The 17,561-nt window shown below is 51.7% G+C and overlaps 7 protein-coding genes across 7 annotated transcripts; 4 read left to right on the top strand and 3 right to left on the bottom strand.

The window, feature by feature from the left end:
• Positions 1–551: 551 nt before the first annotated feature.
• Positions 552–3,107, top strand: AA0111_g10416 (hypothetical protein; the record flags this gene model as incomplete). The annotated part of the gene is made up of 1 exon (XM_028644163.1): positions 552–3,107. One exon carries the CDS (start codon positions 552–554, stop codon positions 3,105–3,107), a length of 2,556 nt encoding a protein of 851 aa, XP_028502013.1.
• A 1,233-nt stretch (positions 3,108–4,340) lies between these two features.
• On the top strand, positions 4,341–4,808 carry AA0111_g10415 (hypothetical protein; the record flags this gene model as incomplete). Its single annotated transcript, XM_028644162.1, has 1 exon — positions 4,341–4,808. One exon carries the CDS (start codon positions 4,341–4,343, stop codon positions 4,806–4,808), a length of 468 nt encoding a protein of 155 aa, XP_028502010.1.
• A 1,828-nt stretch (positions 4,809–6,636) lies between these two features.
• AA0111_g10414 (hypothetical protein) lies at positions 6,637–10,362 on the bottom strand (the record flags this gene model as incomplete). The annotated part of the gene is made up of 2 exons (XM_028644161.1): positions 6,637–8,960; positions 9,132–10,362. 2 exons carry the CDS (start codon positions 10,360–10,362, stop codon positions 6,637–6,639), a joined length of 3,555 nt encoding a protein of 1,184 aa, XP_028502011.1.
• A 643-nt stretch (positions 10,363–11,005) lies between these two features.
• AA0111_g10413 (hypothetical protein) lies at positions 11,006–13,135 on the bottom strand (the record flags this gene model as incomplete). The annotated part of the gene is made up of 2 exons (XM_028644160.1): positions 11,006–13,025; positions 13,089–13,135. 2 exons carry the CDS (start codon positions 13,133–13,135, stop codon positions 11,006–11,008), a joined length of 2,067 nt encoding a protein of 688 aa, XP_028501947.1.
• A 312-nt stretch (positions 13,136–13,447) lies between these two features.
• On the top strand, positions 13,448–13,600 carry AA0111_g10412 (hypothetical protein; the record flags this gene model as incomplete). Its single annotated transcript, XM_028644159.1, has 1 exon — positions 13,448–13,600. The coding sequence occupies one exon, from the start codon at positions 13,448–13,450 to the stop codon at positions 13,598–13,600; it is 153 nt and encodes a 50-aa protein (XP_028501948.1).
• A 45-nt stretch (positions 13,601–13,645) lies between these two features.
• Positions 13,646–14,608, bottom strand: AA0111_g10411 (hypothetical protein; the record flags this gene model as incomplete). The annotated part of the gene is made up of 1 exon (XM_028644158.1): positions 13,646–14,608. One exon carries the CDS (start codon positions 14,606–14,608, stop codon positions 13,646–13,648), a length of 963 nt encoding a protein of 320 aa, XP_028501946.1.
• Positions 14,609–15,865: 1,257 nt separating this feature from the next.
• On the top strand, positions 15,866–17,275 carry AA0111_g10410 (hypothetical protein; the record flags this gene model as incomplete). The annotated part of the gene is made up of 1 exon (XM_028644157.1): positions 15,866–17,275. One exon carries the CDS (start codon positions 15,866–15,868, stop codon positions 17,273–17,275), a length of 1,410 nt encoding a protein of 469 aa, XP_028502014.1.
• Positions 17,276–17,561: the final 286 nt, after the last annotated feature.

The following is a 17,561-nucleotide window of genomic DNA, read 5'->3' as shown; positions in this document are numbered from 1 at the left end:
CTGAACATACCGGCACTATGCTTGTGAGTATAAATGAATCGGAGCTTCACGATATAATAGGATTTCTCAAGCAAGCATCAGCAAGTTCGCCTGAGTCGAGACCGGCTATGTCCATATGGAAGTCAAGACCTAGCAGCACTTCATCAGCTCAATGGATTCTCAATCGAAGACCCTCAATCGCGCTTCGAGGACCTCCTATCGAAAGACGAAAGCCTGATGATGTAGCATGTTCTATCCCTTATCATGGATCCGCATCTACGACTCGCGATAGTCCTACCCACCCCATATCAAGTCTATCTTCTGGCAGATCTGGTACCGTTCTTGAAACAAGCCTCTCACAGGTTTTGGGCAGTACCACGGATCCAACTGCTATAGTTCAATCAATACAGGAAGCATCTCAAAGAACGCCTAAATTATCCAGCATACGTGAGAAGGATGTACAGAGACTCAACGATGTCGGAGAGAGTCTAAAAGATAGCCCCTACAAGAAAGAACATGTGTGGGTGTCTCACGCCTCACGCAACACTTCTGGGAACAGTGGAGAGATCTCAATGGATAAATCACATAAATCATTAGACACGGAATCACTGCAGCGTGGTCAGACTCTTGCGGGATGGTACTACAGAAAGGGCGATCTTGATGAAGCAGACCAGCTGTACAAGAACCTCCTCGTCCTATATGGACCTATTAACCCCCCAAACAGTATAGTCTTCGGGATAAGACTCCATATTGCCCAGATCAGATGGTTCCAAGGTGGTCATAGGGAATCAGAACAAGACTTTAAAGCTCTTAACGACATGGTCGACAACTTTTTCGACGAGGCCTTGATATGTAAGACGGCAAAATGGCTAGCACTCTCGCAGTGGAAGCAGGGCAAATACACCGAGGCCAAGGCGACGATTCAGGGCTGTGTTGATAAGGATCCAGACGAAAGAAAAGGGAACAAAGCACTTCTTAGCACGCGAGCACTCATTTTGGCATCGGCTGGATCGTTCAAGCGAGCTCTCGAAGACAGTAATAAGGCGATAGGAGGTGAATCAGGTAAGCTCGACCGAAACGAGCTGCCAGAGACGCAAACCATCATTTACAACGTCAATCACGCCCGTGTGTTGTGCGAAATTGGAAGATATAAAGAAGCTGCCGAGAAGAACAAAGCGGCTCTGAGCAACTTGCAGAAGCGCTGGGGACCAAAACATTTCATCACTCTCGACGCTGCTAGCCTCCGGGCCTGGTTGTCAGTTGTTATGAGCAACACATCGGGGGCGGGAGAGGAGGTTCAGCAAACGTTGCGTCAAATGAGGGAGCGGTTGGGAGAAGATCATCCGTCAACATTACAGACTGTACAGACTCTGGTGCTGGCTTACAAGAATGACGGCCGATACTCGGATGCAGAGACAACCGCACGCTATCTTCTCGCCAAATGTGAGGCTAACAAAGAACTTGGGCATGCACATCCGCAAACACTCAAGTCAAAAACCATACTTGCTGAGGTACTGCTTGCTGTAGGAGCATGGAGGGAAGCTGAAGAATATCAGAGAGAGGTTGTCAAAGATGAAAAGGCGACCTATCTCCAGAGACTCACCCTGGCAAATATACTTCGGGAGGTTGGGAAATGGGATGAAGCTCGTGATCTCGCCACCAACATACTGCTGGAACAGTTGCACAAGTTCAGCAGTGACGAGGAGAAGGACTCTTACAGCGAGCATGATCAAACGCAGGAACTCTCTGGAGAACAGATCTCTCCCAACGACCTGAGACATATCCTCCACAAGTCAAAGTACGTTCGAGATAAGCTGCATAAACTACCACTAGGACCTTTCGATCCTACAGCAGGTCCAGACCCTGTCAGGGTATACCCATCGTTAGTTCAAACGATGCAGTGCGTTGCGCTATGCGAACAAGTACGAGATGATGCAAATCTTGCGTTCTCAGAGGCTTTATTGGAGTCAATTCACGACATCTGCGATCGGAGACTGGGCAAATTCCATCAATACACTGTCGCTATTGAGCACGATTTGGCTGTGAACCATCGGCTCAGTGGGAAGTTCTTAGACGCCCGGAAAGTCATTACGCATGTCGTTGAACAACGACGTAATACTCTGGGAACAGACCATCCAGACTATCTGCTCTCCAGGCATCAATTCTCTGTCATTCTGCTTCGTTTGTCGAAATGGCAAGAAGCATTGAAGGAGCAAGAGTCCGTCTTACGAGCTCAAGAGTTTCTATTGGGTGCTCTTCATCCTATGACCGTGCTTTCGCGCTACACGCTTGCTGGGATCTATCATTCTCTGCATCGTTACAAAGAGGCAGAGGATTACCTTGCTAAGGTCATCGAAGATCAAAGGCGTATATTTAATCCAACGAGAACTGAACCCGGGGATCACGCCGTTGTTATCCGCAGTCGAGCTCGGCTTGCTTTAGTTCAGCTTGACAGAGCGCTGACTGAGAAGAACGACGCGTCGATCGAGCAGAAAAATGCATTGTTCGACAGCTCTAGAATCGAACAAATGGCTGTGGTCGAACACCGATCTCAACATCTGGGAAGCAACCACCATTTGACACAAAGTTCCCTTAACGACTTAGCTCAGATTGAGCAAGCATCAGGGAATATAACAAAAGCCGAAGAGAAATACGAGTCGCTACTCTCGACTATCAGTAGCCGCGAGAACAAAAGTACGAACAGTAAGAGTCACGAACGTATCCTAGCCTTCCAAGTAAAGTCCAACCTAGCAACATGCTTCTACGAGATGGAGCAATACCAGAAAGCAGAGAAGCTGCAAAACGAGCTGTATAGCGAGCTGAGAAGAGACCAGGGTACTGATGATCGATTCGTGGCAAGTGCGTTCAATCTCGCACTGACTTGCAAAGCGCTTGAACAATACCAGAGAGCATGTAAACTACTGAGAGAAACTGTCAAGGCGTCGCAGGATCTTCTGGGCGATAGTCATCCGCAAACACGAGAACTGAATAATACTCTGACGGAGTGGAACAAACAATACGCTGACTCCGATACAGTAGACAGAACAAAGGATTGGAGTCGAAAGAATTCGGAAAATTTCGCAAAGAATGATAGATTGACAGATGCAAGTATAGCATTTCTTAGTTGACGCGCGACAGATGTTACATAGCGTATCGGATATGAACATCTTGTATCTGGTCTTAGATGACTCTTGCGTAGAATGATAGCCCTAGAATCCAAGTGACATGCTTTCGTCTCACACCTATGTTCGTGTTGCATCTCACATCTCCTATCGCTTAGGTTTCAAGTGTACAAGCTTGCATCGATGAGAGGAATCCTGAAACCCACCTTCCATACAATGGTCATGTCCTCCTAAATGACCACGTAATTTCATGAGCGCGGCTGTCGCTTAACGACAACCTCAGAGGGCTGTTTGTGCAAGTGGCACAATCACATTTGCTGGTGCAAATCAGCAGCTAGACCTACAGTCCTTGCCGAGATCGGCTTATCGCCTTTGCCACTCCAACAATGGTTATCGTAAGCGAGCTGCATTTGAGGCAGCGACTGCAGGTCCCAGCCTTCTGCCCTCGACAACGACGCCTGCCCACCTCACGCTTGCTTACAGTTTCTGTATCATTCACTTCATTCATACATCACACGAATCACACTACATTGATTAGATCGGCGCATGTCATAATTTAAGATAGCAACCACATACAATCCGCAGCCTTGTCAGCGAGCATGTCAGAGCAGGCTGCCTCTGCGTCTAAGCAGTTGAACCTAGTATCAACCACGGTATCGGACCAACATTCGGGAAATCACTGACTGTCTACAGTTTGGATCTACGGATGTGGCCTTTGTAGATGACAAGGAAATCTGTGAAACGTGTCGCAATATCGATTTTGATGACCTGCTTCAAAATCCCCAGCAAGAGTACATGGGGACATGGGCGCAGCCGTCACCATACATCAAGCCCTACGACATGCGATACTCCGAAAGTTGTCATCTCTGCTGTCTGATGTTTCAGGACATCTCTGCAGAAGATAAACAGAGAAGATTCGAGCTGCGATCATATTCGCTTAAGAACAACTATCGCTGGGCCGCGAAGACCGACGTTTATGACCGAGATTCTGTCTTACTGATGATAGGTCTGCGGATACCTCCTTTCGATCCCTACGATCCTTTCGATAACATCTATAATCCATCTGAACCATATAAACGACCGGTATTCTGTAACCGAGCGAGCGTCAGTCCGCAGGGTTCGCATCGTCCTCAACATGTACAGGAAGACTGAGACTGCGCCAAAGCACGCTTATGGTTGGACACTTGCCTCAGGAGTCACAGAGCTGTGTGCAAACAAGACTTAGCGCAAATTCCCGGCATGAATCTGATAGACTGCGAGAACATGATCATTGCCAAAGCTGTGCAAGGAATGCGGTGGATCGCTCTGAGTTACGTGTGGGGCATAGATGCCCAAGTAGAGGATTGCCAGGGTTATCGCGAAGGGTCGGGTGTATCGTTCAAGACTCCCGAGACGATCAAGGATGGTATCCGCGTCACTTTGCAGTTAGGATATCGTTACCTATGGGTCAACGAGTACTGTATTGACCAAAGAGACGACAATCACCGACAGGAACAAATTGGCAGCATGGATCAGATCTATCGAGGGGCAGACCTTACCATCGTAGCCGCAGCTGGTGACAGCAAAATATATGGTCTACCAGGCGTTGCGTCTACGAAACGTAAAGATAGAAAGATCGTTCACATAGGGGATGTTGTCGTTTTCTCGAACGGGCCCCGCCCAGATCGTGAAGTCAAAGAGACAAAATGGTTCACTCGAGCATGGTAAGATAAATACAACCATGTAATCGTGATACCAGGTAAACTGACATCTCGTGACCATAGGAAATTCCAGGAAGGGCTCTTGAGTACTCGTTTGTTGATGTTTACGGAGCATCAGACACTGTTCTACTACGTATCCAGTCGTTGGGAAGAAGGTCGTGGAACTATAGACTCTGACTCAATCCTCCAACACCAAACAAACGCACATCATGATTTCGAGGGTTTCTACGATAGTATAGCACCTCTGAGGTCGTCAGAGTGGGACTGGAAAGAGCTCCCAAATTTATTGAATCATTACAGTAAACGAAAAATCACCAAAAAAGCCGATACTCTGGATGCATTTTTAGGCATCATGAACCATCTACGGCGGTCACGGCCGACTGCTCATCATCTTTGCGGCCTTCCGTTCTTCAAACAACCTGGGAAACAATCAATTACCTCGCAATGGGATTTACTTGAAGGCACTGTCACTGCTGCGCTAGCGTGGCATGCACCTGCATGGCATGCACCCGAATTCTTTTCCAGCTCGTGTCACGAGCGACGATCCACATTTCCCTCATGGACCTGGGCCGGGTGGAGCGGACCGGTGACGTTCTGGAGAGCCACCATCAATGACAGGATATTCCGATCTTGTTTGCGGCACACACATCTCGAGTCCACTTCTGGAAAGTTAGTCATGTCTTCCACGCTTCACGAGGAAAGCGTTCAACGGGAGCTCGATACCGTTACACTGATCCAGTTCGAAGTGCATGAAATACCATCCATTAGCTTCTCAGTCACACATGACGGATTGGAAATTTCTGGCTTCTTGGTCACAGAACCTCAACTCACACATGTTGATTCAAATACGGCATCGATCAATGCCTGGTGTCGTGATCACTTACACGAAGGTGTATGTAGAGGTATATGGTCATGCTTAACATTGTGCTGTGGGTTACATCATGGGGAGATGTACGAATCGATCTTCGTGCTTGTCGTTTGCTGGAAGGCAGATCAAGTGACTGCCGAGCGCGTAGGTTCATTCGTGCTTCGCCCACATCGATCGGCTCTTGAGCCCTTGGGGGAAGATTGGGTGTGGCGCCGTGTCAGACTAATCTGATCGAATATACTCATGGTAAGACGAAAATGAAATCTTACCCATGGTCTCGCTGACTAAGAGGATTGATAGGATCTGCCGGGAGTGACATAAGAAGCGGGGTGAAAAAATAGGCTGTGGGATGTAGTCTGTGGAGAGAACTTCTGGCAAGCATCGGTATTGGACTACATTGCCGAAAATGTTTTGGAATACGTTTCAGTCACCATCCAGCATATGAGTGTAAAGCAACAAGCAGCACATAAGCAATTCAAGTCAAAAAATGTTCATAAAGAAAGATTTGCTTCTCTTGGTTTGAACTTCCTTAGACTAGATATACTACCTCAACTTCCATCCATATACCTAGCATCCCGCCAATCTACCCAAACCACTAACCACACTTCCCAATCCCTCCAGCGAGACCAACTCGAACCCAAAGAAAGGGTGAGTCAAGGTCTCTAGCCGAAAAAGAACCAAGAGTACAGTGGGCATGTCAACGAGCCAAGATACTGTGTAACGAGAAAGAGAGAGCCTCGAAAACCATCATGCCAAGCAGAAGAAAAACCCTGACGTCCCACGACCAGAAGAGGACTAAAGAAAAAGAACGCCGATGCCCTATACCCTATACCCAACGTCCCGAAACCTAATGACCCAAAACACCCGTAACAATGCAAAAGTGTACCCCGACCATATCCATCCATCCATCCATCCAAAACAAAACAAAAAACAATCCTTCTTCACCCAGGAATCCTTCCTTCCTGATCTAATGTGCACCCCTCCACCCCGCGAGCGCATTAAAACTAACATCCCCCTCCATGCCCAAACTCTCCTCATTATCCCCAAACCCCTCCCACGGCAACTCATCCTCACTCTCCTCATCTGTCTTGCCTCGACCACCTCTTCTAAACTCGACACTCTCATCACCTCCATCCTCACCGTGATGATCGCCACAGTCCGAGACTTCATGTTCAGACACAAAGCTTCGAATAGTAACCTTCTTCTTCTCCTTCTGAGCAGGAGCAGCAGCAGCAGCCGTATTAACAGCTTGAGTAAGCTCTTCAACCTCCTCCTCACTAACATCTTCCTGTCCCTCAAGCACATCATGCAGCCTATAAATCTGCTGGTCTAACCAAGACAACCTACGCATCAAATCTTGAATACTAACGTCGATAGCCGCGCGGCGGCGAGCACCTAGGCTAGGATCGTGCTCGCTCAGCATAGCTTGCTGGACGGCTAGTTCGGCAGTCAAGTGTATGCGCTCATCATTGAGTCCCTTGACAACCGTAGCAAGAGCCTCTCTAGGAGATTGCGCAGGCCGCATCGTAGCATCATCTGCTTCGTCGGCTGACATGCGTTCCGACACTTTAACCAACTTGGGCACGACGAGAGCAGCAGTAGCCGTCGTGTAACCCTCGCGGCGACACACGGTACAATTATCATTGTCGTGTTCCTTGCTGATGACGAGCTTGGTGGTAGTAGTAGCAGCAGTAGTAGTGTGTGTTTTCACTCCGGTAGTAGTGGAAGAAGCAAGTTTGATATCCGGTAGGATAAACGCACTTGTCATTTCCGTGGCGGGCGCACTCCGCCTTCGCCTTCCAGTGTTGCTGAGCATCGACGCATCAGACATGGCTGACTGGCGAGTTTGCGTTGCTTCGGCATCCGCGTCGTCGGCGGCGGTGTCTGCATGGGACAGCTTGCCTGTGTCTTCGTCAAAGTGCGTGGTGGCGGTGCGCTGTGTGGTGTCTTTGAGGCTAGACTTGCGTACAAGAGAGGGTCGACGTGAATGCGATGTGCTCTTTGCACTTGCCACGGACCGCCCTGTATCCTCGCGAGTCTGTCGCTGACTCCTCACAGTGTCTTCCCTCATTTGCTCTCCAGTTTGAGTTTTACCAGCCCGCTCATTCGCACGCTGTTCCTCCAGCTCGCGCCTCAACCGCGCGATTTCCTCCTGGGGGAAGAAGCTCAGTTCCGTGAGGCTCAGATCAGTGGGGGGTTGAACCGTCATCGTCGTCTGCCTAGTAGAAGAAGCCGGGTTCCGCGAGATACGTAGAGTGGCGCGTGGCGCAAGAGAGAGATCGGTGGTCGATTCCACATCGCTCTCTGCGCGCGCATGCTTATCGGCTGGGACAGGTGCAGAAAAGCTGCGAGTTGAGAACCTCGAATGTCCGGTGAACGACTTCCGTGGGCTTTCCTGATTGGCAACTTTGCTGTTACGGACCTCCTGCTGAACGCGACTCCTTATTCGCGTCCGTGTATCTTCGCGGCGATAGCTAGGCTTGTCTTCGAAGATGTGCTCGGTATCGTTCTCTACCCTAGCTTTCCTTGCAGCAATCTCACGCTGTCGAATCTTGCGCTGTAGTTCCGCCTCTCTCCTCGCCCACTCCTCATTCTCCTCGTCTTGCTGAGCTTGGAGTTCTCGGAGTTCGTTTCGGAGATTCTCGTTGTCTAGACGCATAGCTTCATTTGTACGCTCTTGAGTCGTCGTATCCTCAAACAGCCGAATAGTATCGTCCCGCCTCCCAACCTTTCCTCTTAAACTCTCTTCCTGCCTCTCCCAGCGCTTGACATCCTCTTCGCGCTTCCTCTTCAGTTCCTCAACCTGGGCCTTGAGTAACTCATGGTCGGACTTCAATCTCGCGTACTCGGCGTGTTCTTGACGTGCCTTGCGCAGCTCCATGTCTCTGCGAGTCAATTGCTGAGTGTTTTCGTCCTGTTGAGCGCGCACGCGAGCCAACTCTGCGTGCAGGTTCGCGTTCTCCCTCTGAGTTGCGTTTGCGGCTTGGTCAAACTGTTGGCGGAGCTGGGTCGTCTCTTCTCGGTGGTGGGACAAGTCTTGTTCGAGTTGATCGCGCAGAGATTCGTTCTCGGCACGAAGGGTGTCAATTTCCTGGCGGAGTTCATCGTTTTCCTTGGTCAAGGCATTCTTCTCGATCTTGAGCTCCTCGCAAGTCTGGAACGCGACACCCAGCTGATGGGCCATGTTATCCCGTTCGGTGCTCAGACGTTTCTTCTCGATCTCGAGGACGGCGGATTTGCGGTCGGCGCGATCGAGCTTCGTTCGAAGGGTCTGTACAGTCGCGTCAAGACCTGCTCGTTGTCAGTAAAGTCCTGGAACTTATGTGTTTTGGAGGAGTGTGATAGTAGACGCAAATCAGAATAGTAAGTTTTCAACAATAGTTTTCAGACAGGGATAACTGAATGATAACATTCGACATCATATTGTGCAGAGAGGAACAGACAGGAGGAGTGGCAACTTACGTGTCTTTTCGACCTTCCAGCCGCTTTTCCCGCCAGCGTCAGAGTCTTGCGCGCTGTCGCTTCGTCGGAGCTTCTCCTGGGCTTGCGTAGTCGCTCTCAGCTCGATCAACTCCAGCTCTTGCTCATCAATCTTCTTGTCCTTGTCTTCACGCTCGCGCTCCATGTCCGCAATCTTCTCCTGCAGCTGCTGGAGAGCAGCGAAGATGGCCTTTTCCTCATCAGGTATAGGCGCCCCATCGATGGGAATATGCGATGGTCGGCGACCGCCGTACGGTGGAGCCGCAAAACGTGACCGTGATGGTGCAGTCTTGGAAAAGACGGGTGTGCCATCGTCAAACACGCCAGAGACGAGCTCGGTGAGGTTGGGAAGGTCGGGCAAGATGAAGGACTGCGCAGTCGCGTTCTGTGCTGTAGCAGGCCTTGAGCGAGGTGTAGCCTTTGGCTGTGGAAGAGCATCGGCAATGCCGTCGGTTTGGAGAGAAGTCTGTCGGCTCCTGTTACCCCAGCGCGTGTTCTTGGTCGACTCCATGGTCAGTGTTGGTGGTCGATGCTCCATGAACGATGACTCGTCTTCGGAGAGCTTTGCGTGCAGCTGTGCAAGTGAAGTGCTCTTGCGGCTTTCCTTTGTGGAGAGAGCGGGAGAATTGCGCTTGCTTGCAGGACGCGGCGATGCAGTGTAGTCCAGGTCGTTGCGCGAGGCGCGTCGGATAGCCGCGTCGCGTCGAAGGCTGCCAGTGTCTGCCTGGTATGATTTACGCGATCTGTTGGTGGGGGGTGTGATGTCGTAGAGGCTGTTGAACTGGGAGCTCATCTTGCTGGGGGTGCCGCGGTTGCTGCGGTTACCTCGCGCCTGCTCGATGGCCATGCTCTCCTCGTCGGAGATGCTGTGGTCAAAGTCGCCAAACTCCTTGTTGACCATGGACGTGTCGGGCTGGACCTGCTCGGAACGAAATGGAGCCCAAGTGTTCATCTTCTTCGCGGTTGAACGAATCCGTGGGTATCCCGGTAGTGTGTTGGTGTCTTCCGCGATGTTGTGTTGTGTGGACATGAGAATGTCTGGGTCGTCAAAGAATTGAGACGTGTTGGTGCCGAAACCCGACCGCTGCGTGGGATTCGAGTCGCTGGGTGGTGGTGAGGGCGATGTGATATTTCTGGGGCTGTGACTGAGACTGCGTGAGAGTTCTCTGATAGCGCGCGCTTTCCCTTCGCTCATGGGAGGAGAGGACTGCATGTTGCGTGTTGGAATCCTGAGGCCGCGCAGGCAATCTCAAATCGTGGGATGCGCGTCGCGTGTCAAACACGTACGTAAATAGGCTATCTCGAAAGGATGCTTTGTAAAGATCTACTTCAGCTGTATCATTACCTCCAAGAAAGACAAAAAAGATTCCTAGCCCGAGTATGATGGGGCGCGTTGTGTGGGAAAGTGCGATGATTCAGTGTGGAAGATGGAGCGGGTCGGCGTGTTTACTCCAAAACAAAGCTAGCGAACCCTGGCCCCACTCCAGCCACCGACGCGCTCTCGTACCAAGCAAAATGAATATACTGCTACGATGGTAATGCTGCCAAAATGCAAGCACGGCGATGTTAGGAATTACGGTACAAGACCATGATGATATAGTCTTCTCTCTTTCATATACGCTTCCTAGCAATTGGAACTAAGATCCTCCGACGTATGCTTTGAACCATGAGCATATCTTCAACTATTTTATTGCGCAAAATCAGTACTACAGAGGTATCACAAGTTCAAATGCATCAAGTCCAAGCCACCCCATGTCTTTTGCGCCTTTTTCGAACACCACAGAGACGGATCATAGAACATGTCTTCCTGATACCCACAACAACAGCAGCAGGAAGAAAGTCACGCCCAGTCGTCGCTACATTCCATCCCAAGCCACACTCGTCCCAGCACACAGCCTATCCACTCTCCAAGTCACACCCACCACCACCAAATGCGCGCACAAAAGCAGAACCGAGCGGCCCAACCCACCCAACCCGCCAACACGGAAGAAGTCGAGTGACGCCATGCAAAGTAACGGGTACAGTACTCGCGCATCTGCTGCAAAAGGCTGACAAGGAGAAAGCAGGCTGTAAGCCTTTGCGCAAAACAGCACAATCTTGGCCGCATTGACAGCCGCAGGATCCTTGACATGTCTGTAGAACCTTGCTGATGTCGTGGGTGGTAGTGGTGGAGGTAACATCAACCGTTGCGGACTCGACGCTCTCCCTCCAGAAGGCTGCGGTGGTGGAAAGTCCAACTTGCTTCCTCTCCTCAGAATGACGGCTCCATCTTCTGATGACTGTCTCCTCATGAACTCTGGACGCGGCGGACTAGGTGACCGATCCACGACGGTAGCACTAAGATGGGATCGTCCTGGCCGTGTGTAATTTACCCCCCTGCTCTTCTTGTTGCCCTGGGTTGGCGATGGGCTGGGTGTGTCAGCTCTTGAGATCCGCGGACTGAACTCGTCCAGACCAGATGGAGCGGGGTATGTGGATGCATTGTACTCGTCGAAAACTAGAGGCGACTTTAGTACGTGTAAAATCTCTTCTGCGCCAGGCCGTTCGTCAGGGTTGATAGCAAGAAGCCTCTTCAGACTCCTGTACAACTTCTCAGGCAAATCCGATCGAACGCGTTGTTCGTCGTCGATGCCCGCCCAAGTCGATATCTCAGCACGCAACTGGTCTAGATCCTCGTTGTCCTCATCCACACCATCCGCATTCCGATACGGAAGTCGCGCAAAACACATAAAGTAGACAATCATGCCAAGCGAAAAGATATCACTCTTCGTGGTAAAGTTGCCAAACGCACCACCCGGTCTCTCTTGCCTCAGCACTTCTGGCGCGCAATACGAAATCGTTCCAGTCGCTCCCGTAGAATTCCTGGTTCCGGATGCTGACTGTACTTCTCCAAAGTCGCTGACTAGGACTTTGACTTTGCGGCCAGTTCGATGGAGCAGACAATTACTGGGTTTCAGGTCCCGGTGGATATAGCCGTTGGCGTGCAGGTGGCTCAGTCCAGACGTAATGTCTTTGAAGAAGGAAATAATCTCTTCAAAGTGCATGCGACGCGGACCATGCACATCCTCTGGATCCTCCAACTGACCCTTGGACCTCCGCCGCAGTCGCTCCTTCATCTGCTCCTTTGTGATGGAAGTTTTGGCCGAGTCGAGGATATAGCTATGGAGATCGCCGCCGTTGCAGTACTGTTGCAGTATGAAAGCGCAAGGCACGCTCGGTCCGAAGCTGGATATCTGGAAGTCTTCTAACCACACGTGGCGGTAGGACACTAGGTTCTGGTGGGACAAGGTCTGGAGTAGTTGCACTTCTATCAACACCTTCTCTAGCCATTCATGGTCGTCGCCCACCGGCACGCGCTTGCATGCGAACTTGCCCAGATGTACGCCATCGAGAACATGCTGCACCAGTAGAACCACGCCCTTGCCGCCCCTGCCCAGCTCCCGCTCTTCTACAAAGAAGTCTTTGAAATAGTTTGGACTAAAGGCCCGAGCGGAGATGCCCTGGCTCCTAGCAGGCTGCACCGGTGTGCTCCCCACAAACTCGGTTCCTTCTGGTGCTTGGAAGCTGCTCATGCGCATGGGTGCCGGCGCCAGTTGTTTGTGTGGTGAAGAGGGTCGCGACGGCTCTGTTGAGCCTGGCTGGCTCCGGCGCAGCATTTGGAAGTAGGCGGGATTGACGAAGCCATTTTCCGCGGGGATGCCTGGCACGGCATGCTCTGGCTCTTCGCTGTCGTGTTCCGAATGCGGCGACGGTTCGCGGTAGGGTCGGTGGCAGTAAGGGCATGACGTGGAGCCAATGTCGGTCGCGTGGGAGGCATCGCGGAGGGAGAGTTGTTTCGAGCGCTGGTCGTAGACGACGACGGCGGAACCATGGCGACTGTAGCCGTTAGCCTCTGCTCGTAACTGCCCTCCTACTCATCAGACTGCCATGGGTACCTACAGTACAATCTCGCGCGACTCGGCTGGGGCGTAGGGAATCAGCGACATGTTGGTGCGACTTGCGACGTCGGCCTGGCCGCCAGCTTCAGAGGACGGCGCAACGCCTTTGACTATCTGGCAATGTGCTGCAGATTTTCGCCTATGCAAACAACGGCTGACGTAGCCGTCTCCACCTAGTTACCTGTGATGTGTGCAGTCGTAGCACCTCGCGCGGTGCGGGGAAGCTGTAGAGGTATAGAGATATTGGCAGGGACCTCAGTCGATGGCCCACAGACGGTGACTGAAGGCGTTGCGAGCTGCGTCGCGATTGTCGTGTACAAGTAGCATGACACTGTCCCTCAGGTAGCGCTGACTGTTGTCATGGAGTCGTCTCTTGTTTGGGCGGCGCGCGCAAGTTTTGGCGGGGAGTTGTGGGACGGCAAGGGCGACCCAGCTGGCAAGGGTCTCAGCGCAAACAAAGTGCACAACATCAAGCGGCCAGACTCACGCATTAATTTCGAGTATTTGCTCTAGTCTATCACACAATCTCTCTCTCTCCCTCTTCAGTGTCTCTCCTCCCTACAAGTGGCTCTTGACCAACATGCCACCCTCCCACACCTCGCCCTTCTCCAGCCTCTGCCACCCATCGACAGCACCAATCTCAACGCACACCATGTTCTTGTAGCCGTCGTCTGGGGAGAAGTCGCCCATGGCCTTGGCCTTCTCGATCCACGGGTTCCACGTGACCGTGTCCTTGACGTTGTCGCGGATCACGTCAAAGCGAGGCTTGCCGTCTTCAGTAATCGATGTCGTATCCTGCTTGATGTCCTTGTACACGCGGTCCGTCTCGCCTGTGATCTTGAGCTGGTTGTCGCTCTGTGTGTGCGTAGAAGCATTGAGCACTTTGTCAATGTACTCGGTGCCAGACAGGCCCGTGATGGCAATCTTAGACACATCTTGAATCCTGAAGTACGTATGGAGCAGGAACTGGAACTCGAAGCTCTCCTCGCCTTCGTTGCGGACTGTGAGGACAGCCTGTAGGCTGTCCTTGCTAAGTGTGACGCTGTATACGAGTCCAAAGTCCAACGGCCATGCCTTGCGCGACTCGTCGCTGAGCGATTGACGGTCGAGGCCAAAGTCGAGCTTGACCGAGTTGGAGTCGAGAGCATCTTCGGCAGTCGACTTGCCCATGTACTCCCAGCGCGATGCACGAGCAAAGCCATGTTGGGGGAGCGACGACGTGGCGTGTCCGTCCTTGGGCGGAGGACCGAAGACGGGGAATACGACGGGGATGCCACCTCGTACAGGCTTCTTGCCGGTCACGTCAGCCGCATCGCTCAGCCAGAGGTTCTCAGTCTGTCCGCCGTTGCTCTTCCAGCTAGTAACGGTAGCTCCAAAGAGCAGCACCTCGATGCTCTCGCCAGACGGCAACCTTGCCACGACCTTTTGGCTACCACCCTCTCCGACAATGTCGACTTGTGGGCCGGGCGCTGAAGGCGTGGGCGCGTTCAACGCTGAGGGCTTGTTCGTGCGCTCGACCATGATGACGACGATGTGTTGTGATAGCTCGGGGTGTGGAGGGGTATAAAACGTATCGACTTTACACGAATTGTTTGTGGCGTTGATTGATTGACTGATTGCTCGAATCTGCAATTGCAACTTCAGCGTTAGATGGGGAGAGGCAAGCGATCAATCGGGGACAACGTACGTTAATTGTATCGAACTACTTGTTCTAGAAGGGACCTGCGAGGTGCTTGCGGCAAGGAGGGGCAACAGCTCATTGCCCCACCAACACCTTGCCAGCAGCAACCAAGCATCACTGAAACGCATGGCATGTTTCACCTCGACTCTCTTACACCCCACTTGGCTATTCTCCTGCAAGATAATTGGGTCTTCCAGACTTTCGGTGCACATATGACCATGTTGAGGCTGTAGATCCAACAGGAAGATGCATCTTCGCCTGCATCTCTGGTGAACAACGGGCCCGAAGCTCCCGGTCACCGGTCAACGATTGTCTTTCCTTTTCACCTGTCTGTCCAATATAGCCTGAAGTCGGCTTAGTCGTACACGATGACGGTGTCTAGTCTCCAAAGGTGAACTCGGAAGATACAAACCTTACGACACCTTGCACTACGGTTCATCCCGGTCGATCATGAGATGTGTACAAGGTGTGTCGCCTTGGCTACCGGCCTGATCCGCAGGGCATCAAACTGTATCGACGCAGGAACAGTCGCATAGAATTTTCTCGTCTGATTGTTCCAGTCTGATCCTTACATATCTCGACCTGATGTCCATCGAGTCAATATGATCAGACTGGCGATGGTACATTACAGGCCTGAGGGTTGTGGTCCATGAGCAACTCGGTAATCACCCATTCTGTTTAAGACTTGAAGAATGGAAACACGATTAAAGAACCAAGGCTGCTACAACTCCCAACTTGCTTGTTGCTAGCGCCCTTGTCATGAACAGAAACTGTTGCTAGCAATCGACGAGCTTTACCAGATTGGCATCGGCCCGGCTGGCGCGTCTCATTGGTTCATGCAGCGGAATCCTCCACTTCAACACCACAGCTAAGCCACCGCTAACGACCCGCAGAGTCTAGACAGAGCTGAAAACGCGTGGCTGGCAGATCGCCGGCTGCATATTATGTGAGATGCTGCCCCGCATCACTGCGTTCACTCAAGATGCTATACACATCTCACCGACTGTAATAGAGTCGCCAGGGTCTTGACTCCCCATGCACTAGTACTACCAGTGCACCTACTACACGGCTGGAACGAGGAGAACACATAATCCAACATGCCTTCCAAGGGCGTGAGGTGCTTCACTTACATCGCCGTTGACGGGGTGGAGATTGAGTACACAGTACCAAAACAAAGCGTCAAGCTCAGCTCTCAGCGTCTATTCCTCCACGACCACCTTGAAGTAGAGTCATCCAACCTGCCTCATTTCAAGTTCACGGGAAATTTCGAATTCATCGTTCGCCAGCACGGTCAAGAACTCACAAAACAATGGGTTGCAATCAACAGCATGACAGGCAAGCTAGAAGATGGCACGATGGTAAACATGGATCAAACACCTAGCATCTTCGCCAACGATCTCATCATCACCTATGGATTCTACGACGCTGGACCAGGGTTGGCGGAGCTGCCAAAACAACATCAGTGTTATGTCACTGTTAGCAAAAACTACGAGAACTGGATGCGCGATGTCATCCCACAAGGCTCAGAGAAATCACACCGTCCATTCCACAGAATGGTTCTACCGTCTTCTCACGACATTGGAATGAACAACATGTCCAGCAGCCTCTCCCTCCTCAAGAACGCAGGTACAGGCGTCATCAAAGAAGTCCTCGGCCGCAGCCTTCCCCACGCCCTATCCGTCATCAACAAAGTCGGCGACGGCGCCATAAACCGCATCGCACCAGACATTATCCGCGCACTAGCCATAACGCAAAAGGACACGCTCGACACCATTCTCAAGATCGGCGCACGATACTTTGAATTTCGCCCCGCAAAGTGCCATCGCCAGATGCAAAAGGTGAGTTCCCTCGAGGATACGTGGTATTTCCAACACGGCGCCATACCCGGTATGCCGTATCGCGTATTACTCGACCACATCATCCGTTTCCTGGACGAGCACAAGGACGAGATCATCGTCGTGCACAACAGATGGGACGGTGTACCAGCAGACTGTCCGCGCCCCACCGACGAAGAATTACTCAGCGTACTCACGCCGCTCCTCGCGGGCAAAGAGCTCAAAGTAGGCAACCAGGACGCCATGATGCGGCAATCTATTCACGACCTGCGCGCGAGCCACACCCGCCTCATTCTTCTAAAAGACTGCGCGCAGGTTTCGAATTACGACGACGCTGCTAATGCGACGTTGACTGGCGACTCCATGGTTGCTAAACTATCGGACATGGCCGAGGACCCGCCAAAGGGCCACCCCATCACGCTGCTGCAGTGCCAGGCTACAGCGACGAACATTAGAGATGTCATCATTGCTAGCGTGCTGGATAGCGATGTGAGTACGAGTCCGATCCTCGCGACGAAGCCAGTGTGTGATGGCAAGATACTGCCGCTGCTGAGGGGCGATATGGGGAAGAAGTTGACGAGGGAGGAGAGTGTCGTGGTTATACTTAATGACTTTTTTGATGGCGCGACGGCAGATGTGGCAATAGAGCTGTGTGGGGAAAGGTTGGGGTGAGGTGAGAATCCTTTTTTTCCGGGGCGAATAAGAAAGGCAAGCTTGGTTATGTTTGTTACAACAGGTTAGATGTTGAGGTAGAATCGCTATATGACTACGCGCAGATCTAAATATGCCCTGATGGTCTACTCTCCCACTCCTTCCACACCATCGCGAGATCAAGGGCAATAAAGCAGTGGACAGATGAAGATGACGCCATGTTGTCGCATCAAGGATTATCCCCACGACGCCTTGCGAAGAGGATTTTGCTCGGGGGATGCTGTGGCGGTCCGACAGGAAGATACTG

This window comes from Alternaria arborescens (genome assembly GCF_004154835.1).
Source record: "Alternaria arborescens strain FERA 675 chromosome Unknown contig_35, whole genome shotgun sequence".
Taxonomy (NCBI): Eukaryota; Fungi; Ascomycota; class Dothideomycetes; order Pleosporales; family Pleosporaceae; genus Alternaria; species Alternaria arborescens.
The sequence above is the reverse complement of the archived record's forward strand: the minus strand, read 5'-3'. Positions and strand labels throughout refer to the sequence as shown.